Source organism: Falco rusticolus, chromosome 1 (genome assembly GCF_015220075.1).
Source record: "Falco rusticolus isolate bFalRus1 chromosome 1, bFalRus1.pri, whole genome shotgun sequence".
NCBI classification, from domain to species: Eukaryota; Metazoa; Chordata; class Aves; order Falconiformes; family Falconidae; genus Falco; species Falco rusticolus.
Window position 1 is genome coordinate 68,777,375 of NC_051187.1, and position 21,122 is coordinate 68,798,496.

General features: G+C 40.0%; 1 protein-coding gene across 1 annotated transcript in view; it reads left to right on the forward strand.

The window, feature by feature from the left end:
• Nucleotides 1-21,122, forward strand: part of SCFD2 (sec1 family domain containing 2) — a 199,777-nt gene that overhangs the window by 2,288 nt on the left and 176,367 nt on the right. The window contains exon 3 of the mRNA XM_037393632.1: nucleotides 8,080-8,248. Coding sequence (XP_037249529.1) covers nucleotides 8,080-8,248 — 169 coding nt within the window. The remainder of the gene's footprint in view (nucleotides 1-8,079; nucleotides 8,249-21,122) is intronic.

A 21,122-nucleotide genomic window follows, 5' to 3' on the forward strand; every position in this document is an offset into this window, starting at 1 on the left:
ACCAAAAGAATGAAGCAGAGGGCTCTGCTGGGAACGCAAGGGTTTGTTTCTGACACTTTCACTTTGCTGTGAGCTAGAATTGGCTGTGTCTGTGTGTCATCCCATGGTGAGAAGGAAACGGTCTGTGTGTTTCAGGCTGTGCCTAGTGGATTACTGCAAAGCATTTTCCAGTACCAGCTCACCCTTGGTACTGCACCTGTCTTGTGTAGATATAGTTATATCTATATGCCTGAAAGTGCCTGTCTGTGTGTGTGTGTTGTGTGTATATATATGGTTTTTATATGCCATGCATCATACTTGGTTTGCACATGGCTGGTGGTGTTAACTTGCAAAACATTATCTCTGAATAAAAACAACACAGAACTGTTTATATGACACTTTCTGGGAAGCAAATGAGCATAAGAATGAACCATATGGTAGATATAATACTGCAAATTAATGCAGAATTGATGCGAAAGCTGAGAAGTGTAGAGGGTGGTATGAGAGTCCACTGGGAAACAATCAGAAATAACATGTCAAGTATTGTAATCAATGTGAAAGCTTGTTAAGCGAGGTAAAGTCTTTTAAGCTGGTAAGGTGTGGTATTTAAAGGGCAGAAAGGGAAAGACTGAGGGAACAAGTCACCAGCAAGGTGCTGGGCCAGTGGCTCAGAAAAACTTTGCATCAGGGTCTCGCTTCTAGAATAACCATCCTTCAGAAGAAATGGGAAACTTGGAGAATAATTGATATAGGAGTGGATGCATTTGCTCACCCTGTCGTATGTATCTGCTCACATATACAGTGTGTGGGCCTGGTTTTGTTTGTTTCCATTACCTATAGACAGTAATTCAGGTCAGTATTTTGCCACCACATGTTTCATAGCAAGTGCTTGGCACAATGTTGTACCTACAGCTCATCTGTTTCTGAATTATCTTCTGTCTTCTCCCTCACCTGCCATTTTGGCTTTGTGTAATCTTGTACTGTTATAGGGTTCATAGCTGTCAACAATTTGCTGAAGAGCAGCTATGCATCTGTGTGGTTAATGCTGTGCTATAGTTGGGAGGATTGCTGGGAAGACTGCAGGAGAATGGACTTGGATGAAGAGCCTTGAAACTGTTAGAGGAGTGCCCGTTTGGGGTGGGAACCAGTGAAATTGGACAAGAATTTAGGCAGTTGGGTGGTGGGAAGAATTAAAACCAAGAAAAGGAACTGGAAATTGTGGGTGCTGTTGGAGCTGCCTGACAGGGAGACTGTTGAGGAGGCATGAAGAGAGATAATTGGTACCAGCTTAAACCTGGGAAGTGAAGTCTGGGATTTCATACTTCAGTAGGAGCAGGTTTTTTGGAGAAAATATCAGGGCAGTGGTGGGGCAGCTTTGGAGGGGATACATGAAAGCTCTTGTAGTCAGGATAAGAAACTATTCAATTTTTTAGGAATATACTCTTTTCAGTATCTGTAACTGAAACCAAGATCCCTTCCTTCATACAGCTATTTTTTAGTTACCAACAAATGTCTCTGGAATTCATTGACAATTTCATTGAAGCCTTTCAGTGCTTCAAACATGATACCATACTCATGCCATCAAGTACAGTGCAAACAGAAGAAAGAAAAATCTAGAGAATTTCAGAGGTAAAGCATTACTTGGACCTGAATTTAGTGCCACACAGTAAGATTTGTTTCATTGGTTTGCTATAAATTGTGCAGTAAAAAGTACATAAAAAGAACAGCATTTAAGTTGTGACATTAGTTGTCAAGTGGGAAATTATAAAATTAAGTTGTACCTGAAACCTTAATTTTCTTAGGTGTATTCAGCCTTTGATATACTCTCTCCCCTGGCCCCATACCTCTGACTCCACTGCTTGGCCTTCAGGTGAATGAGTCTGCTGGATTCAGCCTTTTGTTTTATAAAAGTTAAAGCTTCCTATCTGCAAGTTTCTGGCTTGGTGTGGAAGTTTTTGAGAGAGGCTTTCTGATTTGCAACTCACTTCAAACAAATTTTAAAATCTCTCCTCTCTAAAAATGCAAGATTTTGTATTTGGTTTGTAAATGTTTTATTGATACCTGAATTTTATCCAGCATGTGGGCTGCAGGATATGAGAAATGGATATGTATCCATGAATTATGAGAATGCTTTCATATTCCAAGCACTTCCTCAAAAATCTGGAAGCTCATTAGGGGTAGATGCTGGGCTACTCTGAGTAAGTCAGGCTACTGCATAGAGCCGGCTGGCTTTGAGTCAATCTGAATAGGCAAATATTTTCTAACTTGAAGACTTGGATGGAATACAGCTTTAGGTAGCTCTAGATGATGTCTAAAGGAGGTGCACTAACAGATGTTTTATTTTTGGCTCATGTTCCATTCTTATCTAGAGCAAGTAAGATATTAGGCTAGAATAACAAAGAGTTTTCAGTAATACCATTTGATTTCTAATAGTAAAAATCAAAATGTCTCAAAAGTGCCTTTTCTGGCGCTGCAACTGCAAACAACTAAACTAAAGGAAAACACTGGTACTTCAATAAATACTAAGAACTTTCAACTTTAAAGAACATACTGAAGAATTACTAAGTACATTTTGGTAAAGAACCTCTGGTGCCGGTGTCAAACGGTATTACCTTTGTTATGATAGTTAAAGCCATAATTAGTCCTATATAAAATGGCATTATTTTTCTGTAAGAAAAATCAGAAGGCATCTACCTTAGCTTTCTAGGTGCTATGAAGCAAAGATTCTTTTCTGAGCTATTACTCTAAAATTTGGATTGGGCTCTATTGAATACTTTTTTTTGCGTGTGTGTGTGTTCAGCATTACTTATGCATACTGTGTTTAATGAATAGAGAAGAAAATACTGAACTAAGATAACTGTCCTTTGTGTCCTGTATGGCATAATATTCAGCTGAGCTGTAACAGGGTTCTTCTTTTTATGGCCCTTGCTGCCCTCGCTGCAGTGGCATGGCTTCAGCTGGGGATGGCATGGATACTGCCTGTCCCTGCAGTTGTAGGACCTTATAGATAATGCAGTGCTCCAGAAGGTGGGACGTGTGTTTGCATGCCCTGGGGAGATCACAGGCTTAGCACTTTGTGTTCACTTCTTGAATTCAATTTGTATAAAACTTTGTGACTTGTGCTGTCCTTAATCTTCATATATGTGTAGTGCTGCTTTTGTTTGCCTTAGTGTTTTAAAGTTTACTACCTTTGCTTTAAAAAGCAGAATAAATCCTCCCAGCTAGAGTGGTGCTCTGATAAGTGATACCCGGTTAAAGTCAAAGCTAACTCTGGCACCTTAATTCCTCTTTATTTTTCTCCTCTGATATTTACACCCCTAAATATTTGCATTGTGATGCTATAGTGTAACCCCATGCTCCTTCCATGTGTTTCTTAGTTTGCCAGCATTCACACCTTCTATGAAGCAGTTCTTTCAGCTTCCCAGATTTCCTTTTTCATTTGTGAGCTTATTAATACCTTTCAGATACTGGTGTTCAGAACAGCTTGATGCATTCCTCTTAGTCTCTTGGTGCTTTGCAGCATTTGAGATGTGGGCTGTTGTAAGTGCAGGAGACCGTGAAGTCTCACTTGCTGGCATGTTCAGGTGATTTTGAAATGCAATACCGAAAGCAAAAGACAGAGAAGAATGAATAGTAGAGGGATGCCTGTGCAGTTATTTTATGAGTGTTGTTGAAGCTGGACATTTCAGCAACATCTTCCTCTAGTGCTTTTGCATGTATCGGTCAAAATCACAGGAATGTTTCACCATAGCCAAGGCTGCGAACTCAGGTTTGACTTTCTGTATCAACTCCCTCACTGTCAGCCAGGCATCATCTTTGCATCACACCCTTGTGCTGGTTGTAATGTTTTCAGCCTTTCAACAGGTACAAAAAGCACAGTTCAGGTGCTCATCAGCAAAGTGTAGGTACTATTCCCTTTTGGTTCCTGGAAGCAGTCACAGTGATAAGAAAGTCACATGTGCCTTAACTATCCTACCACATAATCCTATTCATAGAGGAGGATGAGAGAAGACTAAAGTAGGCCCATGATGTTCTGGTAAAGTCTGGTTCTGATTAATATCTCCTTTCAAGAATTTTTGTTTTAAACTGTAATTGTCTGTGTTTACATCAGTCATGTTTCTGATTTGGAGTGCTTTACTCATGCTCTTTTTGATTGCAGCATCTTTGAACTTGACACATGGTTGCATTGACACTAATGTCTTTTTAAAGGAAACAAACCCATGTTTTTTTTCTTCCTTACCATATAAGCTGAGCCTTGAAAACATAAATACTGAGGCCTGTAAAGTACAGTAGTCCCCTTTTTATGAACCAGGCTGGGGCTTTGACACAGGAGGCAACTGATGCTTAAATTATCATGGTTACTTGAGGTTGTAGACTGCAGCTGTGAGGAGTGATGGCAGCTGAAAATAGTGGTGTCAACTCAGTACTGTGGGTCAGGGTTCAGTCTCTGCTGTGGTGTGGTTTGTAAAGGTTCTGCTATTGTCAAATAGGTACACACATATAATAGGTTTTAAAATGCTTCAGACATTAAATTTGTTATATAGGGCTTACAGAGATAAGCAAAAAATGAAACAAGTTTTCTGTGCTCCTACTGCTAGGCTTCAAGGTTTTTATGGCATTTAGGAGGAGGGAGTACTTGTCATTGTTTGGTGGTGATGGTTGGTTGTTTCGGGTTTTTTGTTTGTTGTTTTAAAGATTCAACAGCCAGCCTAGTGGGATGTATAACTGATGACTTTGCTGTTTCTTGGTCTGTACAAAGGAGAATGTCGATCTTTTGGCAAGGTAGAAAGATGCTCTAGTTTGCCTTGAATGCTGGGAACATACAGGCAGATTTCCAGCACTGTTTCACAAGGTTGGCTTAAACTAATGCTAGATGAAAGAATATGGCAAAACACTGATAAGCTTTGGAAATGGAGCTCCAAATGTCCAGCTTCTTTTAACAGAATAGGTGTAAATATTTCTGCCTTCTAATATTTTAAACCATGCTCTCACTGGGCTGATGCATTGCCTATAAAAGTTCCATTGTGTGAATTGTCCAACCAGAGTCCTTTAGTGTAAAATCTTCTAGTGGTCAGCTTATTCAGAAAAGCAGTGGGTGGGTGTGCAATGTTGAACATGAAAACTGGGATGGGTTGGTCCGTGTATCTTTCCAAATTTACTGGTCCTGAACTAGTCTACAAAGTAGTTAAAATAGGAGATGTTAAGAAAGCTTGATAGCGTGGGCAAGGTATACCTTGCATACTGTTTTGGTGCACACAGACTTATATTTGAACTTTGATTGAAGGAAAAGCCCCTGGTAGGAATTAGCTGCTTTAGTTGTTGCCTATGTAGAAGTGCTTTCTAATTCAAGCTCCTAATGTTTAGCAACTGACTTGAAAGTCTTCCCATTGCCCAAGCTCTCATGTTTCTTCTGTAATGTGTGCTTGCCCCTTAAATCTGTTTTTCTTTGTTATTTTTGGTTTTGAACCAGGCAGTGGAACCAGTAGGAGAACATAAGAGTTAGAGTACAAATGGTATCATATAGGGCTGGTAATGGGTTTAGGAAAATATTTTTTGTATCCATGTCATTGATGCCTTTCTGGGGGAGGGGGAATGTTAATGAGTTCCTGGCTGCTATTAAAGAATCGGTGGTCCACTTTGCCAGTTGTGCCAGCTACAACCTGTATCAAATGTCACGTATTTCAGTTTGTAACTCCTAATAAAAAGAAAAATTAGAACAGTGTGATACGTAAGGTTTCCTGTGTCTTCAAGGCTCGATATTAGCCTGGCATGAAGACTCCTATTTTGCATTGGTCAGATAACTTCTCCTTGTCACTTTAACACCCAATCTGTGTGCATGTTGGCAGCATTAAGAACTGCCAGCTGCCTTGAATGCTCTTGGTCATAAGAAGCTGCTGAGTGGCCTGTTGACTGTCCTCAAAAGTGATGAGGGGAGAGGGTGGAAATCAGTCCCATACACCCTGCTGAAGTCAGTGCAATTGAAAAGCAATTCCTCATGATTTCCTGTCATAGTCTCATGAGGTTTAACTGTCTTTCCAGCCTTGTTTGATTTGTAGTTGGTCAGGGGTGATAATAACTTTTGAAATCTCTATTTGATCTGATGAGGCACAGCAAAAGCCATTAGCACCTGTGGGAGCCTCCAAAGAGGAGCAGCTATGGGAAGGAGACTGAGACGGCACTGGCTGATCATGTGTGACTCAAGTATGCTGAGACTTCCCCTTATGCCAAGGAGAAAGGAGGGATGTTAATAATTAATGTGGGTTTATTTGCATTTGAGGTGTTCTCAGTTTAGCGAAACGTCTTGCCTAGCTGAAGGTTGCTTGCATGCAGCAAGTGTGGAGAGACAGACGTTGCTTCCAGTACCGGGGTGTGGAGGTTCAGAAGATTACCATCTGTTTTCCCTGTGTGTTACTTTGAGAGTGTTGATAACTGTAGCGTGGCTGACAAGTGACTGACCTAGTAAGAAAATGTAGGGATTTTGGAGACCAGATGGTTTAGGGAGTCACAAAGACAACCCAGCTCATTTAATCTATTCGGTGGTCTTAAATCTGGCTGGGGATGGTAGAAAGGAAAGTTGCTGTCATTCTGTTACTATTACGATCTCTGGTGAAACAAATTGGTAATCTCAATCCAGCTGAGGGGCCAGGTGTCCATATTGCAGTACTACCATGTGTGGGACACATGTACCTGCCTTGCCTTCTGTGGACAGAGGCATTGCCAGCATGGAATTTGACTTTTCTACTCCCTTTTCATCCTTGCTTCTCTTTTAAACTTCTACAATTCAGAATAGTTGATAAACCATGAGGTCGTTGTACAGAATGGATACCTGGCTGCTGTAAGCTTGCTGGAGACAACTTTCTGCTTATCGAAGAGCAGTTAATGATCTGACCCCACTAATGTTCTTGATTTAAGGGCTTTGTTTGGATTTATGGAGCATGTGAAGCTACTTCAGCTGTTGAAACAGACCTCCTCTGTCTTAGCAAATAATGAAGAGTGAGAGCAGTTAGGATGCCACATGGACAGACTTTGATGGAGTGGGACCACAGCCTGGAAGATCTTTTTCCTGCCTCTCAACGGTGGCTTCAGAAATCTGATCGCCTGTTGAGTAAGACCAGGAGAACAATATTAAGCTCAGCACTAGTGTCCAGCCCTGTGGTGACAGCTGAACCATAACCAAAGTGGCACAATACAAATACCTTCAACTTGTTCCTGACTTAAAGGCAATCAGGTTTCTGGCGCCCCTCTCCAACTTTATCATCAGTAGTGTGTGTCATGTTTTTCTGTCTTAGCTTGGCTCACAGTCTTCATGCGTTGTAAGTCTGTTGTAGCACCTGTGTTGAGAGTTTGTGATTGGAAAGAAGAGCATGTGTGTTTGAAATCAGTTGAATTGAAGAAAACCTGCCAACTGGGATTTTAAGTTTCTCTTGGAACGTGGTCGAACTGATGTTTTATACTGTGTAACTTGGGTTGGTTTATGTATTTAATGTTGGTTTCACCAGAGCTGCCCTTACTCCATATAGAAGTGATGATCTTGATGTTGCCATATCACTGATAATTGTTTATTCTAATATTATCCTAGCCTATCTGGGTAGCTGTGTATGCACTTGCATACAGCCCTTTTAAACACGTTGCTATTAGTTTAGGTAGGATAGTATAGTTTGCAATTGAGTAGGTATATATAAATGTTTGCCTGCTTTTTTTAATAACCATTGCAAATCTTATTAAAAAACATATGCGAAGAGAAATATTTTGCATGTTGAGAGTACAAAATCAGTGAATATCTTAACAACTGTAAAACTAAGTCTAATTTATGCTTTTAAAGTTAACATTTCAGAAATATTATGAATGCTTTTAACTTCAGATATTCCAGAAATTAATTTGACTAGTATAGCAAAATATCTTTGAAAAGCTAAAGGTGGTCTTGATATTATGACTATCAGTGTCCTTCTCCCAAAAACATGTGTTTAGTATTTTGTTCTCAATTCCTTGGGGGGGTGGGTGGGGTGGGGTGTGTGTGTGTTTGTTTGTTTTGGTGGTGTTTTTTTTTAGTTATGTACCTGACAGTTTTTGGGTCTTTTTTTTTTTTTTTTTTACCCCCAGGAGCAGTTGGTCATCATGGTGACAATCTTGCAGAGAAGGTACTTTCTGTGCTTCCCAAGCTTCCTGGCCACACGACCGATGTGATGGTTAACATGGTGGAACTTACAGCACTGCAGACTACAGATGAAACTTGCAGTATTGTAGCACCTGGCTGTTTAGCACAACCAAAGTAAACATTCTTTTTTTCTTATTTTTTTAATATGTTGAATATGTTTGCTGTCTCTTTGTGAAAAAAATGGGGAGAACAAGTCTTTACTTAAAAAGAAAAAAACCCCAAGCTTACAGCAAAACCCCATCTGGTCCTAATTCTGCTGGAATATAATCTTCTATATGTGTGCATTAAGTGAATGGGCCAGATAAGACTCCCAAAAGTGGGAGATTCTCAGGACCTTTTTAGATTTGGGTTGTTTATTTGGTAGATTACTGTAATAGGAATCAGTACAGATGAAAAAATTCTTCCTTGGGACATTTCTTTTTTTGCTTAAGCAACAGGTCAGTCTTAAGTGTGGCTTCCTTTTTCCATAAGCCTCTCTATAAAGTGAGCTGCATGCTGAATTCTTGTTAGACTACCTGTTAACGTAAGGTTTTATCCCTGTTTTCAGACATAATATCTGTGGAGAAAGATAATTAGGCACAAATGTAGGCATACAGACAGCTTCATGAAGGCCCGGCTTTTGCTTAAACAAGGACAACCTGAAAGTAACTTTGAACAATTGTACTTAGCTATGTATAATTTGTAGCTAAGACTTTGCTTGTAAAGTGCATCAGATTCAATATTTCACTTTCTAAATTTAGTTGTCCAAACTGAAACTTGGCTGCAGCTTCTGTTACGGTGCATAAACCAGGAAACACACCAGGTGCTGGTTTCACTCCACAAAAAAAATTGGCTCAGCAGTGCTCTAGAAATTCATGCAGTGCAAAGGAGATTAAAAGTTCTTTCTTTTTTCTTATAATGCTACCCCCCATATATTAGCAAAGGGTTTTTAAAGGCGGACTACCTAATGCAGTTTCTGGTCTTCTGTTTTGACTCCTTTTGGTGCTTCACACCTGTGCTTTACTACTTCTTTTTGCCCCACCAAAGATTTCACAGAAGACTTTCCACTGTTCCAACATATGGTCTTTATTTTCTGAGAGCCTCTAGATCCTTTGTCATCTTCCATCTCCCACACGTGCTATAACTGGGTCCAGTTTCTAGGCTTCAGATTGCATAAGTCTTTTCTTCCTTAGGAGTTGGAGAGGAAACGTTTCCTCATAGGTGGACTCAATTGTAAGTTGCTGCTGCGTTGACTAACTTAAAATTTGTTGTGGTTTTCTTCTCATTGGCTGCTTTCAGCTGATCTCTGGAGTAGAAGCGAGATGTCCTTAAGATCTGTCTACGCTGCAGAATGAAGGGGTCATTGCTATGGTAGACATGCTGTGGTAGCTGTTTGTGCTAACTCTGAGTAGCTACCAGAATTAAAGAAACTTTTTCACAGCGTGGACTAGGAAAAAAAAGTATTTATTGCCCTGAGATTGTTGGCTTGTGCTACCACTCCATTATTTCTAACATTACTGACATTGAGGAGACTAAAGCTAGTGCTAGTATGCCTTCCCATGCTAAAATTATGACTTCAGCCATATATTCATGTTTTTAGGAACAGCTGGCAGAGTTTTATTGTGTCATAAGGTGGCTAATAGTATATATACTAAGGTTTGTTTGCCTTTTTGCTGGCTAATGAGAGAGTGCCCTCTGTTAACAGTGTAGTTAGACAACATGTTTTTGCTAAGTCTGCTATGGACACAAGTGGTTAAAGAACAACAGGATTTGGCTAAAGCTGCAAATGCAGCAAAGTTGGATGACAGCAGCTGATAACTTGGTACCAAGGCAGTGGTGTCATTACCACACCAGTCTACAATAGCTTCCCCAAAATACCCTCCCTCTGCAAAGCCTTCTTACAGAATCGGGTACACTGGAAATTTTTAAGAACAGATAAGGCAAATATTGTTTTAAATAGGCTTTATCTTGCCTTGGAGCAGAGCAGAGGGGCTAGATAACATCTCAGAATCTCTCCTGTGATCATTGTTTACAACTGAAGAAGTGTTGCATGCCCGAGAACAGTATCCAATCTCCAAAGACTGTAGCTTCGCAATGTTCAACACTACATCTTTCACTTTTTCTTCAACTACATAATGATTAGGAATAGTTTCTAATTTAAAATAGGCATTTTCAAACCAGCTTAAGACAGCTGCTGAAGAGTACTAGAAAACCATAACTGTGTCTGAACAGGTGGCTGAAGGTGGTAGTTTCCATTCTGTTCAACAGGACTGCATTCTTAGTGTTGGATTATAAACATCGGCATTAATCATCTTTGCTAGTGTAAAATGGTTGAAGTTCTTCTGAAGCACTGAAATGGATTTAAAATTCCCACCAGTAAGTTTCCATGTCAGTTCTGTAAGAAATTCCACAGGATGCTCTCAGTGCTTCATCAGCATGGTTATTGCTGTTGGTAGCTGGCTCAGAAGTGTTTCTAGTAATTGAAAACTTAAGTTTTGGTATTTTTAAATGATGCATGGCAAAGAGCATTCCTCTGCTTGTAAATTTTCTGTTTATTCTGATGAGTGAAAGTGCCAGCACCTTTCCCAGAGACAGGACCAGTAACTTCACTTGCACCCAAATGGAATCTGTGGGGTGTCTTTTACATGAAATTTTGTGATCAGACTGTGGCATTTCACAGACATGTATTCAGAATACTTTTCAAATGTTTTCATTCTTTTCTCTCAAGTAATATTTGAGCATGCTGTGGTAGGGAGAGAGGTCTGCTCCTTCCACACAGCTTGCTATATTTAACTTTCCTTATGGAATGCCTCTCCAGCAGAAACATCTGGGCTCAGTTACAGAGTTAGCAAACAGAATTAATGAATAATTTATGGCTGGTGTGGTGAAATAAAGCAGGGTTCTTTTCTCAAATCTAAGGAAATAATGGTCATCTTTAAAGATTTAGATGAAAATGTAAATGCCATATGCTGCTTAAGTTGCTGTACTTTGAAGGTGCTCTCTTTGTGAGGAAGGGAATTTCTGTTCTTTTTTAAAAAATCTATTATAGAGTTCTTAATTTTATTAGTCTTAGTAGCCTCAAAAATCTTCCAGAGTAATTGTTTGCCTTACTGTAGTCACTGATATGTTGCTGCTCCAGTGTGAATGTTAGTTGAGAGTTATGCTCTTTGAGAGTTGTGTCAAAATATTTTATTCATGTTTATATATAAATGGATATATATATAAAAAAAGAAAGCGTTTATAGACATAAAACTGAAGACATCCACTCTTGATCAGAACTGTTGGTTTCTGATTAAGAAAGGTGATAGCCACCCTGCCCTTTCAAACAAATGATGCCTAATAGAAGTGGAAACTTCAGTGAAAGCTTAATGGCAGAGGTAATTTAAAAAAATTATATTGATTGCAGCTGTCTTGCTCGTCTTTGTATTTTGATGACCCACACTGCTTCTGGAAGAATTCCTCCAAATTTCAGCTTCTGATTTTAAGTGTATGTGCTGTGGCTTCTTGAATGAACATCAGCCTCTCCATGTTTGAGCCATCCATCCTGTCTATTTGATAACATTTTGGCCACTTTGTTTCTCAAAGCACCTATCTTGTATTTTTAAGATTGTTGTTTTATCATGTGGAAGCATCCTGCTGTCAGTAATGGGTTTATCTTGATGGAGCTTTGTCTTTCGCTGTTTACTACCTCTTGCAAGCTGGAAGCTGAGGTGCATGGAGGCCTCATGGCTCCCTGAAGCCCCAAATCAGGTTTCAGATGCCTGCATCCTGGCCACGGGTCTGTGGTGTGTGAGAATGAGTAAAAAGTTATATAATACTGAACTGTGGGCCACTGAAGAAATATGTATATTTGCTCTTTTTTAATCTGCTCCTTTATTACCTAGGAACACTTTTGATGTGCTGTCTTTTTTTGCTGAATAAACTGAATACTCAATTCATTTGTGCACGTTGCAAGAACTCACTGAATAGAGATTGCTTGCCTTTTTCCCACTCTTTCTCCGATCTTTGGAGTTTGCAAGCTTCTTGGAATTCAGTGTGGTGTTAAGATCTCAGAAAAAGACCTGGTTTTTGTTTAAAATATATATGTATGTAATGCAGTATACAAAGAATCATTTGATCCTTCCAGTAAGCAATTTTCCAAAAAGATGCAAAACTGTAACGTAACACACTTCACGTTTAGGCTGCTATGCCTAAAGCAATTCAATGAGCAATATAGCTGAGGTGTCTAGGCACTTTTGACAAAGCAGATGGAGCCACTAAATCATCTGTATTTGCACCGGGGGGAAAAATAACAAGTTCAGAATGAGGTGATCATATTGATGGGTGTGATGCAGAAAGCATTGATATTCAGGCCAGATGTTTGAAACATGGCACTCAGAAAATCTTTCCTGAAGTCTTTTTATAAGAGATGGAAGGAGAGGTGTACTGGGGGGAGCTGGTTAAAAATTAGAGCATTCCTGAAGACGTAATAGTAATATCCCAATGTCTCATGTTAATGGCAGTTGGAAATACATACTTATCCCAGTCTTCCTTAGTTCTGAGGTTGTTATTCCTGTGTTGGACTGATTAGTACTTTTGTTTACAAATGCTAAAACTTGACAGTTTGTATGGACAAGGAAGCCCTGCTCCAGCTGCACTTTTGTTCTTGGGCATGATGTGATGATGTAGTGCTCTCCTGGTACTGGTGGGACTTGGACAACCCTGAGCAGAGAGGAGGGCCATGAGGTGAGGGGACTTGTATTCCACTCCTGGCTTTGCTGTCAGCTTGCAGTGTGATCTTGGGCAGACAGGCCACTTCATTTCTTTCTGCTCCTGTTTCCTCTCCTAGTCCTTGTCCAAGGACTTTTACTTGTTTTTTAAACCAGTAAAATGGAGTTTTTTGGGATACAACTTTGCAGGCCACATGGCAGAAAATCCTAGGGGTTCTAATCTTTGGGAATGTACAAATAATGGTGCAAATGGTTATGAGGGGAGTTAAGTGTCAGGACAATTGACACAAGGATCTCTGTTTGTCCTTCTTTTGTACTCTGTCCTTCCCAGTCCTACACACAGAGCTTTGTTGCAGTGAGGAGAGGGAACTGTTTTGAGTTGTACCCCCCTGGTTCCCTTTCCTGTGAGCTGATGGAACAGCAGTTCCAGCGATCTCTGTAAAACACACCACTGCGGTATTCTTTGAACAGTCACGTGTATGATGTAAATTTAAAATGAAAGATTATTTGTGCTTGTATGGCAATGAGAAGAGCAGCAAGAATTAAAACGAGAAAGGAGATTAAAGTCTCCTTTTAACATGCTAATAGACTTTTTTTGAATGGTTTATTCTATTCTCTTGATGTTTTTTTTTCTTTAACTGGGAACAAGCATCTGAAGGATATCAGAGTAATGTTTTTCTTAACACTGAAATAATTACAAACTAAGCTTTGGGGGGGACGGTTCTTGGATCTTTGTGGTATTTTCAGTTTTATTTTTAAAATATTTTTTCTTTATGCCAGCTGCAGATATTAATTTCTTTTTAAAAAAAACAACTTTTTTCATGCGTAAGTTTATAAAAGCTTGTAATAAGAAGGTAATTTGGGACAGTGTTATTCTTGAAGGAGCTGGGAATTTATGCCATAAATTAGTGTAATTTTCCTTTCTGGAATGTTAATATTAAAGAGGAAACATTAATACTACAGTAAGAAAATCCAGATGACATGACTATTTTGCTTCATATCCACCGAGAGTCTGGCAGAGGAGGGAAGGGTAAACTAAAACAATGGATGGCAAGGCTCTTTCAGACGGGGAAAAGGGTAGCTGTGTGCCGTAGACCGCTTTTGGGTCTGCCCAGGTATGTTGTTGGTGGTTCAGCTGCAGTGGGGTGCTGCTGGGGCTCCCTCCCTGTCCCTGTGCTGGCTCCCTGCCTGTCTCTGCCTCTGGGGTGCTCCTCCAGCTTTGCTGCTGCTGGATGCTTCCCCCTGTCGGGAGCTGTGCTCTCCGGGGACCCGGTCTCCTACCTAGCTCTGCGCTTGCGGGTTGCTTTAAACCTAAACTTAACAGCGCACACACACACACTCTCCCCTGCCCCAAGACAAAAAAATCACAACCAACCAAAAAAAAGGCACCACTCATGTACAGCCTTTTCCTGTCTGCCTTTCTGAACGAGGTGAGCAGTACTTTCATGGAGAAAAGGAGGTCTTCACCACAGAATTTATGAAAAACAGATGCATTAAAAAATCCTCTGAAAATTTCCTTCACCAATGACAGAAGAAATTACAGCCCAGCCCTGTGCTTCTAGGACTCATGCTGTGCCAGTGAGTTCCATTTTCTGGGAGATGGTTTGGGCTTTACAGGGTTTTTTTGTTGATAATTTTGCCTTTTCAGTGATCCAGCCAGGAGATACTTTTCTAAGCATTGGATCAGGCTGTAGGAATGGCCCAAACACAGCATTTCCCCGCAGCCCCCCCGCCCCCTTTCCTGGACTTGCAGTCTTCCCGCTCACCACTTTATTTTACTCATATTGGGCTCAGAGCACAGCCCTGAACTGAGGCCAGTTCAGAGTTTCCTTATAGCTTGAAATTTCTCAAGGTATCTTCTTGTTGGGTATAACAGCCCCAGCTACGTCAGCTTCTGGGGTTTGTCAGCCAAGACAAGCTTTCCCAGGGACACTTTCTGCTCAGTTTCAAACCAGCCTGAGTCAAATGAACATAATTGACTGTTGCCACAGGATAAGATGAACAAGCTGATAAGATTTGTTATATCTTACAATAAATGTGTATATTTGCCCAGATCCTTTCAACACGGGACGTCCTTGAAATGGAAAAAAGGAAGGGGTGAGAGGGGCATGCCAAAGGTGGAAAATTCTGGGAAGAGGTCAAGACCTCTGGCTTGCCTGTGCTGTGTAATGTGCAGAGCATTTACTGCTCGGCAAAACCCTGCTTTGCTGCAATAGTGGGTTTGTTGAAGTAACTAGCGGAAGAATCACGTGATGGTTCTTCATCTGACCATGTTCCTGCCTAATAGGTGCCATGTTTTTTTCAATCGCCTGTTATGACAGGCCTCAGAAGCCTTAGAAGTTGTCCTCTAGATAAGAGGAAGCTTGAAGTTTATTTTCTTTGAGATAAAGAATGAATTGGGCTGACAAGCTCTCAGCATCAGCTGGGCAGTTCTTCCTTATCTGTGCCTCAGCCCGCAAAAAGGACTTCTGGGGGTTGTGGGAAGCTGGACTACTCAAGACTTCATTCCTTGTGCTTCGAGGACCTTTAACTGCACTGTTTTTCTGGGCTACCCAGGTTTGCTAATGAAATTTTTCACTCAGAATTTGTTTTTTTTCCTTGAGACTCCAACACTCATAAAGCCATCTTCAGAGTGCAAGGATCAAGAGGTTCAAGATGCCATCACTTGTAGAATCTGCTAGTTGAAAATGGCATGATCTAGAATGCTTTGTGTTTAACTTTTTAAAGATATATTTTTAGTTTTTCTGGAGAAAAACTCCCTGTATTTATGTTATTCTCAATATAATCTCTATTTGAGTACTGTCATTATTTCTTAAGTTTCTGAATTTTGCCCATGGAAAGACACAATAAATCCGAGTGTTACCTGGATGATGTCCAACCATCAACAGGTCTTCAAGTACTTGGGTCTTTACCTGGTTATCACAGCAAGGTAACTTAATGTCTATAAGGAAATTCAGTGAGTAAAATCCCTCAGCTAGTTATCTTCTGACTTGCTCTCTGTTCTGCAGGTACGTTCCTTGCAAGACATAAAGAAGGACAAATCTCTTTCTATCAGAAAGAGTAACTATTGATGTCTGCAGTCAGGACAGAAAGGGAAGATCTTTATGTTACTTAAGGGTGGTGCTTTTTTGTCTGACTATGGCATTTCTTTCAAAACTGACATCCCTTTCTTGTTATCTTAATGCCTTTGTTTGTGAATTTTGTGAGTTTCTTTTTTTCCCTGGGTAAGTTTGAAAATTGCTTTTCTCTTGGTGGGGCCACAGTGCATTTTCCTGCAGATGTACTCGGAGGTCAACAGCACCATAAAGACTGTCTGTTTAAGCAGACCTTATGAATCTCCAAAGTGAGCTCCAATCTTTCTTGTGTTATAGTACAATCTCCCACTAACTGTTGCCTTGGCTGATGTTGTGAGATTTTTCTAAGACTAACTCTCACTCTGCTTGGCTAACTGCCTTCAAGTTTGCCTCCTGAGTGACCTCAACAATGAGGTTTTAAAATGCCATGATATGGCTTGGACCTGTTACATACTATGGAATTAGTTGTTCGATGTTTAACCGTAGTGCCAGAACAGGGAGTCACTGAGTGACCTGGAGGGGTATTTTGGTTTATCATTCTCATACTATGAAGTAAGCCTGCTGTATGTTGCAACAGATAAAAATATGCCATAATAGACTGATGAGAAGAACAAATGACAGCTGCTCATTTGGATGATGAATCCATGTTTGGGAAGGAAACAGTATTATCTGTTGGCAACAGGGTTGGTTGCAAGTTTTGCCTATATAATTGGGATTCTTTCATGATTCTGAACTTAATATGGAACAGGAATCAGAGCTTAGATGGGTTAAAATTTGTGTAAGGTGACTTATTTGCATGGCAGAGCTTAAAGAAGCTTTTACTCTGGAAAGCAGACTGAATCTGTACCACAGGTAAATATACAACTATTGGTTTTAACTTTCTATAATTGATCCAGAAATCCAGCCTCCTCTTCTGTTAATTAGTGTGGCTAAATAATATTTAGCATGGCGTCTGTTATTTAGGTGGCAGATCTTCGGATTCTAATTTATGATGCCTAGCTCCAGTGCTCACCTCTCTTCATGAAATTTGTTTTCCTGCAGTGTAGCAAAGAAATGCTGAAATGGGTTTTGCTGCTTTATAGCTGCTCACAGTTTCAAAAGCAGTTGTGAAAATTGACCATGCCCGTTTTTATGTCCTGATGAACTGTGGCCTTTCCGCAGGCTCTGGGTGACTGTGCTACACCAAGTACCACTTAATTTCTGTAAATTGTGAATGTATTTTCTAAAATGATCTTCAGCTGGGAAAGATTCCCAGTCACTGTGGGAGTGAAAAGTTTTATGACCTTACCTAAATCTCTCCATGACTATACTACCTATTTGAATAAGCAACCAGAAAAAGAAATCCATATTGAGCCATTTTCAGTTACTGGAAACAGCCGCAGTACATGCGCTGAATGAGTATGCTGCACCTGGATGCTCAGGCTCCAGTTACCCCTTAGAAAAAGGAAATTAACCTTGACAGAAAAAGCTGCAGTTCTTATTAATGATGGGGGAGTATGTCATGGCTTCAAATACTCTTTGCATAGGTTTAAAAATACCATCAATGGTACACTTGATTTGGGTGGTAAAGAGGGAATGTGGAGGACAAGGGGAATTAGACAGCACCCAACAGACTTCTTATACAAGCCCTTTTTAGGAGGAGGATGCAGCATTAATATTGAATGACTACAAAAATGCCACTAAAAATCCAGAGATTTTGGATTAGGTCAAAATTTTGCTCTCCTTACTTATTCTGTGGTAGGCAGAAGTGTATCAGGGAGGGGTTGTGAGAAGATATCCAGAACAGAGGGTGAATATATGCAACATAGACAGAAGTTCTTATCTTGTTCTCTGACAGATCAACCAGGGTATGGAAATGGTTGTAAAAATGAAAGCATGAGGCTGGAGCTTTATTCTTTTTGAATAGCTTTTAGTTTGGTTTTGAAGGCTAGAAATGGCCATATTAGGCTCGCATGAGATCTGAAGAATCTAGGGCTCTAGGTTTGCATTGAAACAATGACAGATATGCTACTTTGAAGTAAGAGAGGGGAATGAGGAAGGTATGCCAGGCCAAGCAAAGCCCTTGAGTTATCTAAGTTTGCTTTCACCAGCATGCTAGCAGAGAATCTGGCCCTGCATGTTCAAACAATACGTCTTTAAGATGTAAGGTCTGCTTCAGATTATTGCTTTGCAATTTATTTTGGGTCTCCAAGTCTCTACTTGAATACTTGTTCTCAACTCGTAAAGAGAGTATCTTTGACTGTTCTAACTAGTCTATACCATAGGACTTCATAAGCAATGGTTTTTGTGGTAACTGAGTCACTATGGAAAGGATTGTCTTTCCTTCTAAGATGAAGACATTCCTGTACACTAAGCCCTCAAAACAGCCTAGTTAAGAGGTTGCATCAGTAACTCAAGGCTTTAGGCCAGCAAATGAAGGAGGGGAGGTCAAAGGAGACTACCAAAAAGCAGCCTTGTAAATGAAAAACATCGAGGAGAGGGAATTCCTGGCATTCCATGGTATCTGGGTTTATTTTCTTACAATTCTCTAATAAGAAAAACACACTTCAGATGTATTCTTGGTAAATGTTTTCACTTGTCTCATCTATCTTTTCTGCCAAATGTGACCCAAATATATTGTTTTTATATGCCTCGAGGACATCTATTGGATAACTAACCAGTGCATCTGTAAAAGTGGACTTGGCACTCCAGTGCAATCCCTGAATGTAGATTCAATTGTCAGCACCTCATTACTAACTGTTCTTTCACTGGAATAATTTTTATTAAAATAACCTTATGCAATAGCTTTAAGACACAGAACAGAATGCTCTAAAGTAACCTATTATGTTACATGTAGTATTCCCAAGTAATACATATGTTGTAAGAATCAGACTTTATTTTTAGCATAATTCATTTGCTTTGTCCAAAAACTAAATTAAAATCCCTGACAAGTAACTCTTTAATATACACATTTTAAAGACTGCTTGGCAAGAATTTTTATATACCTTGTAGTGTACAAAATCCTACTCAGAAGCTTTCAATTAACTTGATTCATATAGTAACTTGGTCTGGCATTCTGTGTAAGCTGTCCTGCAGCTTGTAGGAATGAAACATTTTACGGAACAGTTTTGTTGGACTGAAAGACAGCTAGCTGAAATTCAGACAGGACTAAATAATGGTTTTGAATATTGCAAAGTTTTAAGAAATTATTTGCATGCATTTTTTCCCCTTCACCTCTGCAGAGTTTGGCCACTGTTAGAGGAGCAAGAGTGAATCTGGGGTAATGCTGTAATGATTAAGGTCTGCTTTCTTAGAGTGGCTAAGAGGCCTGTGGCATATCTGGGGAGCCGTTCAGTGTCAAGCCTTCCCTTTACCTTATGAAGTACTGTATATCCACATCTGCTAGTTGGAAAACAGGGTGGGTCAGGTCACAGTAAAAAATTCTACTTACAATAGAAAGAATTTTACTTTTCAGTGATTTTTCATGATTTTTTTTTTGTCTTGAAGGAAGCGAAGTGGCTTCAGCATTCATCTGGATGGTCAGTTGTTTTGTTTCTGGAAGTCCTCCAATTGCTATGGAGCGCTTGATTGTTTATTTGGATCAACCTGCCTTTAATGGTTGCTCTGGGGCCTAGAGATCAGGTGCCGCTTCTGCTTTTGAATAATGGTGGATGGCTGGAATAACTGGTGTTTTGTTTTTGTTTCAACTCTAGTTGACAATGACTTAACATGCTATTGCAGGGTATGCATTTTACACTTCTGCAGAAGCCTCTTTGAGAAATCTTTGAAGACTTCTAAAGAATGTATTACAGGAGGGGTGGGCAGGAGAAGAGGAAGGAGCACTCCTGGTTCCATACTGAGTGAATGCAGAAGAGCTTAGTCCTGAACACCTGGCAAGAACTGACAACACTACCCTGTATTTGGAACTGAAACTTGTTTTTGCAAATACAAGTATGATGCATAGCTATCTACTGAGTGCCCCAGTGCCACCATAATTGTTTAAAAGCTCCTTTAGTACTGCGGTTTGAATGATGGGAGAGTTCTAGGGTAGCTAAATGTTCTGTGGCCTGTTATAAAGGCTCTTCTGCATTGATGGCTGGTGTGAAGCTACTGCAGAAGAGAGGGAACCCTACCAGCTGGTTAATGGATGAAAATGATAACAGTATGTATTATGTATTTTTAAATAACATAATTTAAAACAGAAACAGATAGGGGTTAGAGGAAAAACAGAGTTAAAATGTTTTGAGGTGTGCTGACCACATCTTCGAGCTAGGACTCTTTACCTAGTTGATAGTTAATCTGCTTTTCTCTTTGCACAGAACATGTTCAAAATCATGTCTGTATACAAGGTGGAGCTTAGTGGGATTTAACACTTCAAGGATTAGTAATACCTGAACATCAGTCACCCTCCGTCAAAACCATCCCTGCCTTCCTGAGATGCATCTTGCTTGCTCTCTTCTCTCTCAGTATTGTGCCAGCTCCCTCTGCTTAGGGTGTCAGCAGAAAGGGTTAAAAAGATCAAACCTTGTGTTTGGTAAGTACACTTGCTGTAGATCAAAAAGAAGCCATCCTAAAAAAGATTAATAACATTCCTGTTCTATTGTTACACTTGACTTTCAGTAAAGTTTTTGAGATAATCCAACTTTTGAAAGAGACATGCTGAAATTCATGTATTTTAAGACAACCAGAGGCATTTGTTTCCAGGATAATAATCATGCAGGATTATAGACTTCAGAGGTTCTTGACATTGATAAGTAACTGTCATAAAAAGACTTCAGGCAAAGACAGTGATCTGTTTCTTGTTGGTGCAATTGCCAGGCATGTCTTCTGTTTCAGGGCTCTTTGCTTGACTAAGGCTTCCATTTCACTCGTGTTTCAGCTTGGTGAGGAGCAACAGCTCTGCATGAGTTCCTTTTCCTACACTCCTTACCTTCCTAAATGTGTCTTTGTTTCCTTGACACTTGCCTCAGGGTAACGTCTTCCAGCAATTAGCATTATGACAAAAAACATACTGCAGTTTGCACAGTAGTCATAGGATGGTGTGAAACATCACTGGCAGTCTGTTTTGTAGAATGTGAGTAGAGCTGGCTTCAGAAGTGTATTTAGGGAGAGCCTGGTACTTTGCCAGCTATTTCATGCTCACGCTGTTACTTCTTGGTAGTTCAGCAGGACCAGCCTTACTTGTTTAGAGGAACTCTCTTCCCAACAAAACATTTGATAGCTGCTGAATAAATAAACTTGCAGCAG